The sequence below is a fragment of the Hylobates moloch genome, unplaced genomic scaffold, assembly GCF_009828535.3.
Source record: "Hylobates moloch isolate HMO894 unplaced genomic scaffold, HMol_V3 SCAFFOLD_13, whole genome shotgun sequence".
In the NCBI taxonomy this organism is placed as follows: domain Eukaryota; kingdom Metazoa; phylum Chordata; class Mammalia; order Primates; family Hylobatidae; genus Hylobates; species Hylobates moloch.
In genome coordinates, this window is record NW_026652288.1 from 38,022,283 (window position 1) to 38,038,510 (window position 16,228).

Consider the following 16,228-nt stretch of genomic DNA (forward strand, 5'->3'; position numbering starts at 1 on the left):
AAAAAAAAAAAAAAAAAAAGGCCGGGCGCAGTGGCTCACGCCTGTAATCCCAGCACTTTGGGAGGCCGAGGCAGACGGATCATGAAGTCAGGAGATTGAGACCATCCTGGCTAACACGGTGAAACCCCATCTCTACTAAAAATACAAAAAATTAGCCGGGTGTGGTGGCGGGCGCCTGTAGTCCCAGCTACTCAAGAGGCTGAGGCAGGAGAATGGCATGAATCCAAGAGGTGGAGCTTACAATGAGCCGAGATCTCGCCACTGCACTCCAGCCTGGGCAACAGAGCGAGACTCCGTCTCAAAAAAGAAATAAATTATATCTCAATGGAGTTATATTAAAAATGTTTTTAAAATGCAGTAGAATAAAATTTGGATTTTAGTTAATAATAATATATCAATATTGGTTTATCAATTTTAACAAAAGGCCGTACTAATATACATTTTTTTTTTTTTTGGAGATAGAGTCTTTGTCATCAGGCTGGAGTGCAGTGGCGCAATCTAGGCTCACTGCAACCTCCACCTCCCAGGTTCAAGTGATTCTTCTTCCTCAGCTTCCAGAGTAGTGGGGATTACAGGTGCACACCACCATGCCTGGCTAATTTCTTTTTGTATTTTTAGTAGAGACGGGATTTTACCATGTTGGCCAGGCTGATCTCGAACTTCTAACTTCAGGTGATCTGCCCTCCTCAGCCTCCCAAAGTGCTGGGATTACAGGAGTGAGCCACCGTGCCTGGCCTACATTCTTTTTGTTTTATTTTATTTTTTTTTTAATTTAGCTAGCTAGGTAGCAAGGATGGGGAGAGTGTCTCACTTTGTTGCCCATGCTGGTCTTGAACTCCTGGCCTCAAGCGATCCTCCTGCCTTGGCCTCCCAAAGTGCTGGGATCTCAGCCCTCTTTTTTAAAATTAACAGGTAAAAGTGTATGTATTTAACATGTACAACACGATGTTTGAAGTATATATACATTTTGGGATGACTAACTCTAGCTAATTAACATATGCATTACCTCACATGACTATCATGTTTGTGTCTGCTTTATTCTTTTTTGCATGGTTTGAGTTTATATATTTTTAGCAATGAACGTGTTGCTTTCTCATCTGAAATAAAATAAAACTATTACCATTTTTAAAATTTGCTGAAAAGAAGCACCGAAGATCTGGAGAGAGGAAGGGGCTAGGAGGAGGGACTCCTGTCCGAGGAGGGAGCCCATATAACAGAAGCCCTTGCGAAAAACCTCCAAGAGTTTTGTCTCTTTGGCTGTGTTTGTAGGATCTGCAAGTCTCCTGCTCAACTTTTTGCCCACTCCACATGCTCAATTCTCATCTCCTTCCATGTCCCCCTTGCTCAATCTTAGGGTGGCCAAATTTAGCCAATAAAAACATAAGATGCAGGCCGCACGTGATGGCTCACGCCTGGAATCCCAGCACTTTGGGAGGCAGGAGGGTCACCTGAGCCCAGGAGTTCAAGACTAGCCTGGGAAACGCAGCAAGACCCGCCCCCATCCCTCGCCCCCCACTGCAGTCTCTGCAAAAAAAAAATTTAGAAAATTAGCCAGGCATGGTGGCACTCACCTGTGGTCCCAGTTACTTGGGAGGCTGAGGCAGGAGGACTACTTGAGCCCTGGACGTTGAGGCTGCAGTGAGCTGTAATTGCACCACTGCACGCCAGCCTGGGCAACCGAGCAAGACCCTGTCTCAAAAAATAAAATAAAAATAGGCCAGGTGCAGTGGGTCACGCCTGCAATCCCAGCACTTTGGGAGGCCAAGGCAGTGGATTACCTGAGATCAGGAGTTCAAGACCAGCCTGGCCAACATGGTGAAACCCCGTCTCTACTAAAAATACAAAAACTAGCCAGGTGTGGTGGCAGGCACCTGTAATCCCAGCTACTCAGGAGACTGAGGCAGGAGAATCGCTTGAACCCGGGAGGCGGAGGTTGCAGTGAGCCAAAATTGCGCCACTGCACTCCAGCCTGGACAACAAGAGCGAAACACTCCATCTCAAAAAATAAGAATAAAAGAAGAACTCATCCAGGTGCTGAGAGGGTGGTGCGCCCCAACTCCATGGGGACAGAAGCTGCTATGCTCACACCCTATGCATCTCTTCATCAAAATATCCTTAGTCATAAACCTGCAAATGTAACTGTTTCCCTGAGTTCTGTGAGCCGCTCTAGCAAATAAATCGAACCCCAAGAGGAGGTCGTGGAAACCCTAACTTGAAGCTGGCCAGTCAGAAGTTCCGGAGACCCAGACATGCGACTGGGGAGGGAGGGAGCAGTCTGTGGGACTGAACCCTCAACCTGTGGGATCTGAGGCCATCTTTGGGTAGATGGTGTCAGAAATGAGTTGGAGGACACCCAGCTGGTGTCTGCTGCCTGGTCTGTGGAGGAACCCGCCCCCTGTGTTTGATCACATTCTATGTTGATGATTGTTGTTGTGGTGTTTTGTTTTGTTTTTTGAGATGGAGTCTTGCTCTGTTGCCCAGGCTGGAGTGCAGTGGTGCGATCTCGGCTCACTGCAACCTTCGCCTCCTGGGTTCAAGGGATTCTCCTGCCTCAGCCTACCGAGTACCTGGGATTACAGGTGCCTGCCACCACGCCTGGCTAATTTTTGTATTTTTAGTAGAGACGAGGTTTCACCATGTTGGCCAGGCTGGTCTCCAACTCCTGGCCTCAAGTGATCCGCCTGCCTCGGCCTCCCAAAGTGCTGGGATTACAGGCATGAGCCACTGCGCCTGACCGTTGTGGTGTGAGAGCAGTGAAAAAACACAGTTTTGGCCGGGCGCGGTGGCTCACGCTTGTAATCCCAGCACTTTGGGAGGCCAAGGCGGGCGGATCACGAGGTCAGGAGATCGAGACCACGGTGAAACCCCGTCTCTACTAAAAATACAAAAAACTAGCCAGGCGTGGTGGCAGGCGCCTGTAGTCCCAGCTACTTGGAGAGGCTGAGGCAGGAGAATGGCGTGAACCCGGGAGGCGGAGCTTACAGTGAGCCGAGATCGCGCCACTACACCCCAGTCTGGGCGACAGAGCGAGACTCTGTCTCAAAAAAAAAAAAAAAAACAACACAGTTTCAAAGTTTTTCCCTTCATAGGGGGTCCATGTTTCTTTCATGGTTCTCAGTTGCCATCAACAGAAACCACTTCTGGCTGATTTGAGCAACAAAGGAGTTTAATAAATAAATACGTGTTGATGAATGAATCCAGAGCTCCACAGATCCCCCAGCCTTCCCATGAGCTCTCCCTGTGGCCCTGCCTCCCTTTCTGGGACCACCCGCTACCTCCCAACCCCAGCCTGCAGCGTAGGAATCTGTGCGACCTTTGAAAGCCTTGTGGCGGGGGACTTGGTGGCTCACACCTGTAATCCCAACACTTTGGAAGGTCAAGGCTGGCTGATTGCTTGAGCCCAGGAGTTGGAGGCCAGCCTGGGCACCATAACAAGACCCCATCTCTACAAAAAATACAAAAATTAGCTGGGCATGGTGGCACGCCTAGTAGTTCCAGATACTCGGGAGGCTGAAGTGGGAGGATCATTTGAGCCTGGGGAGGTCACGGCTGCAGTGAGCCATGATTGCGCCACTGCACTCCAAGCTGGGTGACACAGTGAGACCCTGCTCAAAAAAAAAAAAACCTTGCTCAGCTTCACATCTCAGAAGCTTCAGGGTCTCTGGCCCTGCAACCTGCAACTTCCTGTGCACGTCACACAGGGCAGGCGTTGCAACCAGTCCTGCGTGCCTATCTGCTGCGCACCCAGCCACGGGGAGCTCCCAAGGGCTGAGTCTTTATCTGAGTCACATAAGTCACTGTCATTCCTACTGATAAGCATCTCTCAGTGCCAGGCCCTGTGCTAAGCTTACCTTTATTTCTTATTCCTTCTTTCTTCCATGTAAACCATGTTTATTGAGCACCTACTATATACCAGTGACCAAGGTAACAGTGGGGGACAGAACTGGCAAAAAACAAACAAACAAACCAAAAAACCCTGTGGTCCAGGGAACTCACATTCTTGTGAGAGAAAAGGAAAAAATAATCAAACATGTATCTATATAGTGGGTCACAAGATCTAAATGCTTTTTTTTTTTTTTTTTTTTTTGAGTGAGTCTTTCTGTCACCCAAGGTGGATCTAGTGGTGTATTTGAAAACTGCCTCCGGTTCAATTTTCCTGGGGATTACAGGTGTGCATGACCACGCCCGGCTAATTTTGTATTTTTACTAGAGACGGAGTTTCACCATGTTGGCCAGCCCGATGACCTCAGGTTGGTCTTGAACCCCTGACCTCAGGTGACCCACCCACCCTGGCCTCCAGAAGTGCTGGGATTATAGGCGTGGAACCATCGCTCCCAGCCCTCAGTGTCTTGAAGGAATATAAGGCAGAGAAGGGAGATGGGAGGTGTGTGGAGGGTAAAGCTGTTTTATTTTATTATTAATTATTATTTTTTTAAGAATTTATTTTTTTATTTTTTTATTTTTGAGACAGGATCTCACTCTGTCATCCAGGCTGGAGTGCAATGGCACGATCTTGGCTCACTGCAGCCTCAACTTCCCGGACTCCAGCAATTTTCCCACTTCAGCCTCCTGAGTAGCTGGACCACAGGTGCATGCCACCAGGCCCAGCTAATTGTATTTTTGCTAGAGACGGGGTTTCACCATGTTGGCCAGGCTGGTCTCAAACTCCTGAGTTCAAGTGATCCTCCCAGCTCGGCCTCCCAAAGTGGTGGAGTTACAGGTATAAGCCACAGTGCCCAGCCTTAGGTTTTAATTTTTGTTAGGTCCATAGTAAGTGTATGTATTTATGGGGTACATGAGATATTTTGACACAGGCATGGGGTATCCATCCCCTTAAGCATTTATCCTTTGTGTTACAACCCAATTACACTCTTTTAGTTATTTAAAAATGTACAATTATTATTGAGAATAGTCACCTTGTTGTGTGATCAAATAGTAGGTCTTATTCATTCTATTTTTTTAACCCATTAACAAAACTGAGGCTGGGTGCAGTGGCTCACGCCTGTAATCCCAGCATTTTGGAAGGCCAAGGCGGGTGGATCATTTGAGATCAGCAGTTCAAGACCAGCCTGGCCAACATGGTGGAACCCTGTCTCTGCTAAAAATATAAAAATGTCAGGTGTGGTGGCAGTTTCCTGTAATCCCAGATACTCAGGAGGCTGAGGCAGGAGAATTGCTTGAACCCAGGAGGCAGAGGTTGCAGTGAGCCGGTATCTCACCATTACATTCCAGCATGGGCGAAAGAGCAAGACTCCGTCTCAAAAAACAAAAACAAAAACAAAAATAGCCCATGTCCTGCAGCCTCCCAGCACCCTTCCCAGCCTCTGGTCACCATCCTTCTAACTTGCTGTGTCCATGAGATCAATTGTTTTGATTTTTAGCTCCCACAAATGAGTGAGACCATGCGAGGTTTGTCTTTCTGCGCCTGGCTTATTTCACTGAACCTGATGACCTCCGGGTAGGTGGAGCTGTTTTAAACAAGAGGGTCAGAGAGGGTGGCACTGAGCAAAGACCTGGGGGGGGGGGGGGTAAAGGGAGTCATACAGATCCCTGGGGGAACAGTGTCCCCGGCAGAAGGAACCGCCAGTGCAAAAGTGGGCGGGGAGTCCAATGCAGAGGCCAGTGTGGCTCCTGCAGAGTGGGCGAGGGGGGGTGATTGGAGGGGGTGAGGACGGGGGTGATTGGAGGGGGTGAGGACAGAGGGGTGATTGGAGGGGGTGAGGACAGAGGGGTGATTGGAGGGGGTGAGGACAGAGGGGTGATTGGAGGGGGTGAGGACAGAGGGGTGATTGGAGGGGGTGAGGACAGAGGGGTGATGGGGGCAGATCGTCTAGCACCTCGTGGACCTGAGATGGAGCCACAGGAGGGCTGTGAGCAGGGGCGGAAGTGATCTGATGCAGGTGTTCACAGGTGCCTTTGGTTGGGTGCGGGGAACAGACTCCAGAGACAAGGAGGGAGGAGGGAGTCCAAGGAGTCTGTAGGAAATGAGTGTAGACAGGACCAATGTGGGGGCTTTGGGGGTGGCAAAAGTGTAGAGAGTCTAGATCGAGCCAGGCGCGGTGGCTCACACCTGTAATTCCAGCACTTTGAGAGACCGAGGCAGGTGGATCACCTGAGGTCATGAGTTTGAGACCAGCCTGGCCAACATGGTGAAACCCCATCTTTACTAAAAATACAAAAATTAGCCAGGCGTGGTGGCACGCTCCTGTAATCCCAGCTACTTGGGAGGCTGAGGCAGGAGAACTGCTTGAACTCAGGAGGCAGAGTTTGCAGTGAGCCGAGATCACACCACTGCACTCCAGCCTGGGTGAGAAGAGTGAAACTCCATGTTAAAAAAAAAGAATCTAGATCGATTTCGAAGGCAAGGCAAACAGGATTTTCTAGATACTTGGATGTGGAGCATGAGAAAAAGAGGAATCAAGATCGATCCCAAGGCTTTCAATCTCATTTAACCCCAAGGCAGCCTCACAGAGTATTATCATTCTTAGGTTATAGATGAAGAAACAGAGATTCAGAGAGGATTGCCAACTTGCCCATGGTCACATAGGAATTGGTGGAGCTGGGATTTGAACCAGTTTCTGTTTGACTCCAGTGTCCGACCTCTGCCCTCTGTGGAGGTTGCCACCTCCCGGCATGTCCACAGCCTCACCCAGCCCGGGACAGGGCATGCCAGGCCCACACAGGGCACCAGTTCAGTCAGTGGCCACAGCACTCCATGACTGTCCAGCTTGTGACCTCACGGTCTTGGCCCAGCCCGCCATGGGATTCTCTCCCTGCTCATCACCTGTGTTGAGTAACCGTGTTTCCCTACCTGCCTGCGAGCTCCCAGAAGGCATGACTGTAGCTGATTCATCGCTGTCCCTGGCATTGCCCGGCTGGAGCCTGGCATGTGGTGGCCTTCATTAAGGCAATCAGTATTTATTAAGCATCTATCTTGTGCTGGGCAATGCTGGGACGCAGCTCTGGGCCCCATCCCTCTGAAGTTGAAGTCCAGTGGGGGAGTCAGAGAGACCCATCTCCAGACAGTGATGGCCTAGAATGTGCAGGACTGGAACTAGCGGGGAGCCCAGAGTCCCCAACCCAGCCCGAGAAGGGGCCTGGGAGGATTTGGCAGAGGCGTTGAACTCATGGTCACCACCCTCACAGACTTAGCCTTGGGGGTGTAAACAGTCAATGAACAAGTTAACCAGTCAAGGAGAGAATTGCACATAGAAGTAAAACGGGGACGGGGCAGGCAGCAACAGAGGCTATTTTAGCTGGAGTCAGCAGGGAAGGCCTCTGAGGAGGGGACACCGAGGCTGAGACCTGAGGTTGAGAAGGTGCCAGCCTGGGATGAGCTGGGGAGAGGGCACACAGGGGGCATACAGCCAGGGGCCAGGCCCTGCAGTGAGAAAGAGCTGGCTGTGTTCCAGGAACGGCGAGGAGTCCTGCGTGACTTGGGCCAAGTGAGGGGTGGGTGGGAGGGAATAAAATCTGCGGAGGCAGAAACCGTGCCCCGTGATGGGGGAATAGATAGATCTCAGGTCATCCGGCAGGGCTGGGAGCCCGCAGGCCCTGGGGCAGCCGTCAGCCCTGGGGCCTTTGCCTGTGACTCGTGGAGTCCAATCACTTCCTTCACCTGCTCAGAACCTCCCCTGGCTCCACCCAAAGTCCTCACCATGGCCTGTAAGGCCCCATACAAGTTGTCCCCACCACTGCCCTGTCCTCAAGCTTGTCTCCCTCTCACTCTCCCTGCTCCAGCCACAGTGGCCTCCTCGTGGATGCTCTAACAGGGCAAGCATGTTTCTTTGTTTTATTTTTCTCTTTTTAAAACTTTTTTATTTATATATATATATTTTGAGACAGGATCTTGCTCTGTTGCCCAGGCTGGGGTGCAGTGGCGCTATCATGGCTCACTGCAGCCGCAACCTCCTGGGCTCAAGCCATCCTCCTGCCTCAGCCTCCTGAGCAGCTGGGACTACAGGCACACACCACCATGCCCAGCTAAATTTCATATTTTTGGTAGAGACAGGGTTTCGCTGCGTTGCCCAGGCTGGTCTCAAACTCCTGGGCTCAAGTGATCCACCCGCCTCGGCCTCCCAAAGTGCTGGAACTACAGATGTCAGTTACTGTACCCAGCCGGCCAGGCACATTTCTGTCTCAGGGCCTTTGCACTGGCTGTTCCTCTGCCTGGAATGCTCCTTCCCCACCTCCTTCAGATCAAATGCTGCCCTCTCAGTGAGATCCCCCTGAAAATTGAAACTGCTCTCTTACCGTCCCTGCATTTTCTACTCACAAATCGCTATTTAACCAACTCATTTATCGTGATTTGTGTCCAACTCTCTGGTTAGGATGTCAGCTCTGTGAGGGCCGAGATCTCTGTCTCATTCACAGCTGTCTCTCCAGCACTGAGAACAGAGCCTGGCACATGGTAGATGCTCAATAAATTATGATTCAATAAATAAAAGAAGGGAAAGAAAGGAAGGAAAGAGGGAAGGAACTGGCAAGTCTGTGGCTCTTGCGGTTCATCTTCTGTTCTAGCTGGGAGACAAGAGTGTTAACACGTCTCCTCTTCCCAGATAAGACGGTGCCAGGCTGGGAAACTGAGGCATGAAGGGACTCTCCGTAGCAGTCCTGGAGCAGTGAAGCAGGAGCCAGGCTTCAGACCAACTCTCAGTGCCGGGCTCAGAAGAAAAAGCCCCTGATGCCACCTGCTGGTGAATAGTGTCATGATGGTTGTGCCCCCCTGGTGATGCCCTTGCCGGGTGGGCAGGAGAGGAGGAAGCCCAGGGGCATCCCCGGCAGATGTGCAGAGTCCATGGAGCCACAGCTTAAGCCTCTTGATTCCTGAAGCCCTGTGGGCACCTCTCCCGATCAGAGCTATGCAGGAGGGTGGGGCCCTGCCAGCAGAGACCTGCCCTGTGTCACTCTGTGCCCGCACACCTGCTCTCCCTTCACAGCCAGCCAGGACTCCCACCTCTGCAGGAGGGAACAGCTGCCCCAGCTCCACAGGGCTGCGTGCAGCCTGCATGGGGGCCTCCGGAGGGCAGGGGAGTCAGGGCCCACCCAACTCCCCACCCAGGCCTGGGCAATTTCTGGTCACAGCAGCCAAGGCGGCAAAACGTAGGCTTCTGAAGGAGAGCTGCCACTGTCCCTAGAGGTACGTCCTCCGGCCAAACAGGGGTCTCACCACCCAGACATCATCTACGATCTTCCCATCCTGTGAGGGACAAAAACAGGGGCAGTAGTTAGAGCTGAAAGCCTGAACTCGGGGGCCAGATGGCCTGGGTTCCAATCCCCTCTCTGCCCTCTGATGAGCCACTAGCCTGAGCAAGTGGCTAGACCTCTCTGGGCCTGTTTTCCTTATCTGAAAAGTGCTAGGGAGTGTAACAGTACCCACATCATAGATGTGGGAGTTCAATGAGATAGTATTTGTAAACAGAGCCCAGCATATGGAAATGGCCATGTAAGTGTGGGTTATTATTAGAGCACAGACTCTGGAGTCAGACAGACCTTGCTTTATATATCCACTCTTTCTCTCTCTTCTTCTTTTTTTTTTTTTTTTTTTTCTGAGACAGAGTCTTGCTCTGTCACCCAGGCTGGAGTGCAGTGGCGTGATCTTGACTCACTGCAACCTCCGCTTCCCAGGCTCAAGCCATTCGCCTGCCTCAGCCTCCCGAGTAGCTGGGATTACAGGCGTGCACCACCATGCCTGGCTAATTTTTGTATTTTTGTATTTTGTATTTTTACCAACATTTTCACCATGTTGGTCAGGCTGGTCTCGAAATCCTGACCTCAAGTGATCTGCCTGCCTCAGCCTCCTAAAGGCATGAGCCGCGCGCCTGGCCAGCGCATCCACCCTCTAGGTGGTCTTAAGCATGTTGCTGGATCCTCTGAGTATAACTTCCATGTTCTATGCAATGCACAAAGTAATAGATGCCCAGAGTCATCGCAAGAACAGAGTGAGATCATGCACACAAAAGCCTGAGCCCGGTGCATGTGCCACTCAATAAATGGTAGCTACCAGATCCCAGCTCGGCCGTCCTCCAGCTGTGTGACCCTGGGAAAATTACTTCCCCTCCCTGAGCCTCAGTTCCCTCACCTATAAAATGGAGAGGAAATTCACTCCTATGGGATTGTTTTGGTGTATAAAGTGCTACTGCGGCCGGATGCGGTGGCTCACGCCTGTAATCCCAGCACTTTGGGAGGCTGAGGTGGGTGGATCACCTGAGGTCAGGAGTTCAAGACCAGCCTGGCTAAAATGGCGAAACCCCATCTCTACTAAAAATACAAAAAATTAGCCAGGTGTGGTGGCACATGCCTGTAATCCCAGCTACGCGGGAGTCTGAGGCAGGAGAGTTGCTTGAACCCGGGAGGTGGAGGTTGCAGTGAGCTTAGATTGTACCACTGCACTCTAGCCTGGGCAACAGAGTGAAACGCTGTCTCAAAAATAAATAAATAAATAAAGTGCTACTAAATACAGAGCATCTAGGCAATGCCTGGTGTGCAGTAGATGCTCAATAAATCATAAATATTGTCATTATTTTAAAACTACAATGGCAAAAATAAATAAAGGTGAGCCATTATTATTTGGGTCCACCTAACCTTAAGCCACCTCTACCACATACTCATCTTATTGTTTTCCCCTACCTGTGTCCCATCCCCCATCTTTATCTTCCCCTGCCTCACGATGGTAAATACCTACAGAATTTACCAAGTTCCGCACTGTTCTAAGCATTTTATATATAATAAGTCCTTCAACCCCCATGTAGTCCTGTGAGGTGGAAACTGATCATCCCCTCTCACAGATGGGAAAACTGAGGCAAAGAAGTTAGATAAGTGGGCCCAGCGCAGTGGCTCACGCCTGTAATCCCAGCACTTTGGGAGGCCAAGGCGGGCAGATCACCTGATGGCAGGGGTTCGAGACTATTCTGGCCAACATAGTGAAAATTCTCTACTAAAAATACAAAAAATTAGCCAGGTGTGGTGGTGGGCGCCTGTGATCCCAGCTACTCGGGAGGCTGAGGTAGGAGAATTGCCTGAACCTGGGAGGTGGAGGTTGCAGTGAACCAAGATTGCGCCACTGCACACCAGCCTGGGTGACAGAATGAGACTCCATCTCAAAAAAAAAAAAATTAGATGAGTGACTCAAGGTCACTCAGCTGGTAAGTAGCAGGAGCAGGTTTCTAGTTCTACAGTCCACATTTGTTCGTTTTTTTGTTGTGAGTTAGGGTCTCACTCTGTTGCCCAGGCTGGAGTACAGAGGCGAGATCATAGCTCACTGCAAACTCTAACTCCTGGGCTCAAGTGATCCTCCTGCCTCAGCCTCCCAAGTAGCTGGGACTACAGACATCTGCCACCACACTTGACTAATTTTCCTTTTTTTTTCTTCCAAGACAGAGTCTAACTCTGTCTCCCAGGCTGGAGGGCAGTGGCACCATCTCAGCTCACTGCAACCTCCACCTCCCAGATTTAAGTGATTCTTCTGCATCAACCTCCCTTACAGCTGGGATTACAGGCACCCGCCACCATGGCCAGCTAATTTTTGTATTTTTAGTAGAGACAGGGTTTCACCATGTTGGTCAGGCTGGTCTCTAACTCCTGACTTCAAGTGATGTGCCCACCTCAGCCTCCCAAAGTGCTGGCATTTCAGGTATGAATCACCGCACCTGGCCTAATTTTTTTTTTTTTTTTTGAGACAGAGTCTTGCTCAGTCGCCCAGGCTGGAGTGGTGCGATCTCGGCTCACTGCAAGCTCTGCCTCCTGGGTTCACGCCATTCTCCTGCCTCAGCCTCCTGAGTAGCTGGGACTATAGGCGCCTGCCACCATGCCTGGCTAGTTTTTTTTTTTGTATTTTTAGTAGAGAACGGGTTTCACCATGTTAGCCAGGATGGTCTTGATCTCCTGACCTTGTGATCCACCTGCCTCGGCCTCCCAAAGTGCTGGGATTACAGGCGTGAGCCACCGCGCCTGGCCAATTTTTGTATATTTTTGTAGAGACTAGGTCTCACCATGATACCTAGGCTGGTCTTGAACTCCTGGACTCAAGCGATCCTCATGCCTTAGCCCCACCAAATTGCAGGTGTTGCAGGCATGAGCCACTGCGCCCGGCCGAGTCCGTGTTTTTAACAGCTCATTTGCCTGGCGGGGCCTGGCTGTACAGTCAGGTGACTTGGGCCTGCCCCTCACTGACCTGGTCGTCCGACACCTGCTGGATGTGGATGTGGGTCCCGTTGAGGATGTGCATCCGCGTGTACCCGTACTCCTTCACACGCACGGCACTCCAGGGCCTCGGGAAGACAGCGAAGGGCGTCAGCCGCTCCTCACAGCCCTGGGGCGGGGAGAACTGATCAGACCCAGAGCAGGTGGAGGACCCGCAGAAATGACCTGCCAGCCCAGGACCCTGCTGCCCTCAAGGAAGACAGTGAAGACTTGGCCACCATAGAGGCTGGGCGCAGTGGCTCATGCCTGTAATTCCAGCACTTTAGGAGGCCAAGAAGGGCAGATCACTTGAGGTCAGGGGTCAGAGACCAGCCTGGCCAACATGGTGAAACCCCGTCTCTACTAAAAATACAAAAATTAGCCTGGTGTGGTGGTGGGCGCCTGTACTCCCACCTACTTGGGAAGCTGAGGCAGGATAATTGCTTGAACCCAGGAGGTGGAGGTTGCAGTAAGCTGAGATTGTGCCACTGCATTCCAGCCTGGGAGGCAGAGTGACACCGTCTCAAACAAAAACAAAAACGAAAAGACTTGGCCACAATAATACTCACAATTGAACAATTTGTCCCAGGCAGGCTTCCCTTGCTCTGGGTCTCTGACTTCTAGAAAAGTACATGGCTGTGTAAGGCTGCCCACTACAGCATTACAGTGAAAGCCCTGAACTGGAAGCCATCCCAACGCCCATCAGGGAGTCAGTTAAATACATTATAGCATAGCCATCGCAAAGCAGGGAAGCGGGGTGATACAGAAAGATGGCCAAGATGTGTGTGAAGGAGAAAAAGCAATTTGAAGAACAGAGAAATCACTGGATCTGAAGCCTGGCTGCACAGTAGACCCTCCAAGAAAGCTTTTTAAAACACCAGCGCCTGGGGAAACAGAATGCTCGTGCTTGCAGCAGAAAAGCCAGGCATGAGAAGAAGAGAGGATGCTGGGGTGAGGAAAATCACCATTTTGCATCCAGCATTGTAGTACTGGATTGAAGCAAGGATCGTGAATGGATGATAAAACTAGCAGGGAAAGTTTGAGGCATAACAGGACGTTTGCATAGTCGCAAAGTATCTCTCCAGGAGATGCTTGTTAATTACAAAGGAAAAAAGAGAATCACTTTATGGTAGAGAGGGCTGGCAGATACCTCCCTAACCAAGTGATCGAAGTGAGCATCATCAGTAATGAGACCGATCCATACCACACTTTCAGCTGAGAAATAAGAGGCTCAAAGAGGTTAAAAAGACATCGTGCAGCCGAGCGCAGTGGCTCACGCCTGTAATTCCAGCACTCTGGGAGGCCGAGGCGGGCAGATTGCTTGAGCCCAGGAGTTCAAGACCAGCCTGGGCAACATGGCGAAACCCCGTCAATACAAAAATAAGCTGGGAGTGGTGGTGCATGCCTGTAATCCCAGCTACTCAGGAGGCTGAGGTGGGAGAATCGCTTGAGCCTGGGAGGTCCAGGCTGTAGTGAGCCGAGATCGTAACACTGTACTCCAGCCTTGGGGACAGAGCGAGATTCTAACTCAAAAAAGACACCATGTGCCTCCTTGCAGGATGTATTGGGAAGAACACAGTATCTGTTCTGTGTATTCTTAGCAAAGATGCACAACTTCTATCTAATCATGAGCAGACATCAAACAAACCCAAAGGAAATTCCACAAAACAACTCGCTGTGCTTTTCAAAATTGTCAAGGTCATGAAAAATGAAGAAAGAGTAGAGAATGTTTCTGATGAAAGGAATGAAAGAGACGCCGGGCGTGGTGGCTCACGCCTGTAATCCCAGCACCTTGGGAGGCCGAGGCGGGCAGATCACGAGGTCAGGAGTTCAAGACCAGCCTGGCCAACATGGTGAAACCCCCGTCTCTACTAAAAATACAATAATTAGCCAGGCGTGGTGACGTAGGCCTGTAATCCTAGCTACTCAGGAGGCTGAGGTGGGAGAATCGCTTGAACCCAGGAGGCAGAGGTTGCGGTGAGCCAAGATCTCGCCACTGGACTCCATCCTGGGCAACATAGCGAGACTCCATCTGAAAAAAAAAAAGAAGAAGAAGAAGAAAGGAATGAAAGACACAAGACACCTAAATACGGATACTGGATCAGGGTTAAAAAAAAAAAATCTTTGCTTTGATTTAAAAGACACCAAGGGGACAATTGACTAAACTTTAATAAGGTCTGTAGTGTAGATAATAGTATATTATCAATGTTAATTACTTGAATTTGATAATTATACTGTGATGATATAAGAATTTTTTTTTTTTTTTTAGGAAATACAGAGAAAGTGGTAAAGGAGCATCATGTCTGCAGCTTGCTCTTGATTAGACCTGAAAATAAGACTAAAATGGAGAGAGAAAGAGATTAAAACAAACATGTTTAGCCAGGCACAGTGGCTGACACCTGGAATCCCAGCACTTTGGGAGGCCAAAGCAGGAGGACTGCTTGAGGCCAGGAGTTCAAGACAAGCCTGGGCAATATAGCAAGACGCTGTCTCTACAAAAAGTAAAAAATACATTTAAAAAAATTAGCCAGGCATGCCTGTAGTTCCAGCTACTCAAGAGGCTGAGGCAGGAGAATGGTTTGAGCCCAGGAGTTGGAGGTTGCAGTGAGCTATGATCGAGCCAGTGCACTCCAGCCTGGGTGACAGAGCTAGACCCTGTCTCTATTTTTTTCTTTAAAAATATGGTTAAGCTGGGCACGGTGGCTCACGCCTGTAATCCCAGCACTTTGGGAGGCTGAGGTGGGCAGATCACCTGAGGTCAGGAGTTTGAGACCAGCTTGACCAATATGGAGAAACCTCGTCTCTACTAAAAATACAAAATCAGCAGGGGTGGTGGCACATGCCTGTAATCCCAGCTACTTGGGAGGCTGAGGCAGGAGAATTGCTTGAACCCGGGAAGCAGAGTTTGCAGTGAGCTGAGATCACGCCAATTGCACTCCAGCCTAGGCAACAATAGTGAAACTCTGTCTCAAAATAAATAAATAAATAAATAAATAAATAAATAAATAAATAAATAAATAAATGTGGTTAAATGTTCATATTTGGGAAATCTTGGTGAAGTGGATATGGAAAGTCCTTGTATTGTTAGCGCAACTTTTCTGTTGGTCTGAAATAATTTCAATTTATTTTTTATTTTTTATTTTTGAGACAGAGTTTTGCTCTTGTTGCCCAGGCTGGAGTGCAATGGCACAATCTTGGCTCACTGCAACCTCCGCCTCCCAGGTTCAAGCGATTCTCCTGCCTTAGCCTCCTGAGTAGCTGGGATTACAGGTGCCCGCCACCATGCTCGGCTAATTTTTTGTGTTTTTAGTAGAGATGGGGTTTTGCCATGTTGGGCAGGCTGGTCTCCAACTCCTAACCTCAGGTGATCTGCCCGCCTCAGCTTCCCAAAGTGTTGGGATTACAGGCGTAAGCCACCGCTCCCGGCCTCAGATTTCTTAATTAAAGAAAAAAACCAATTTGTGCTGATAAAATCAGAATAGCAATCACCCATGGGCAGAGCCTGGCTGCCAAGGGCCGTGAGAAGCCATCTGGTGCTGACAGCATTCTATTTCGTGCTCCGTGTGGCAGCTACTCTGGGAGATCAATGCCAGGGATTCTGGTATTTTGTCCGGGGTCAGGCCCAAGCACTGGACTTTTAAAAGCTCCATAGGTAATTCTGATGTGCACCAAGTTTGAGAAGCACTAGGGCATGACCCACGATCTAAGTTTTTTTTTTTTTTTAAGTAAGCAATACAGTAACATGTCTCTATCTAAACAATTACTCCTTTGCATATGCAGAGAACATTGTAAAATGCCTCAAGAGAGTCAACAACCGAGAGTGGGGCAATGTGTGGTGTGAGTGGCTTCTGTTCACCTCCTGCCCTCTGTAACTGTTTGAATTTTTATTACAAGTGATTCATATATATTCATATATATATATATAATTATAATAATTATTATTATTTTACCAGAAACAGGGTTTTGTCATGTTGCCCAGGCTGGTCTCGAACTCCTAGACTCAAGAAATCCACCCACCTCAGCCTCCCAAAGTGCTGGCATTACAGGC

General features: G+C 49.7%; 1 protein-coding gene across 4 annotated transcripts in view; it reads right to left on the reverse strand.

The window, feature by feature from the left end:
* Nucleotides 1-7,944: 7,944 nt before the first annotated feature.
* ACP7 (acid phosphatase 7, tartrate resistant (putative)) overlaps nt 7,945-16,228 on the reverse strand; it is a 30,172-nt gene continuing 21,888 nt past the window's right edge. For 3 of the 4 annotated variants that reach the window (XM_032172987.2, XM_032172988.2, XM_058426829.1), the window contains 2 exons: nt 12,173-12,310; nt 7,945-9,199 (listed from right to left, as the gene is read on the reverse strand). In XM_032172987.2, the coding sequence (XP_032028878.1) occupies nt 9,134-9,199; nt 12,173-12,310 (204 nt within the window). In that variant the 3' untranslated portion in view covers nt 7,945-9,133. Of the gene's footprint in view, nt 9,200-12,172; nt 12,311-16,228 lie in introns of those variants that run through there. The other variant, XM_032172989.2, reaches the window with a different exon arrangement.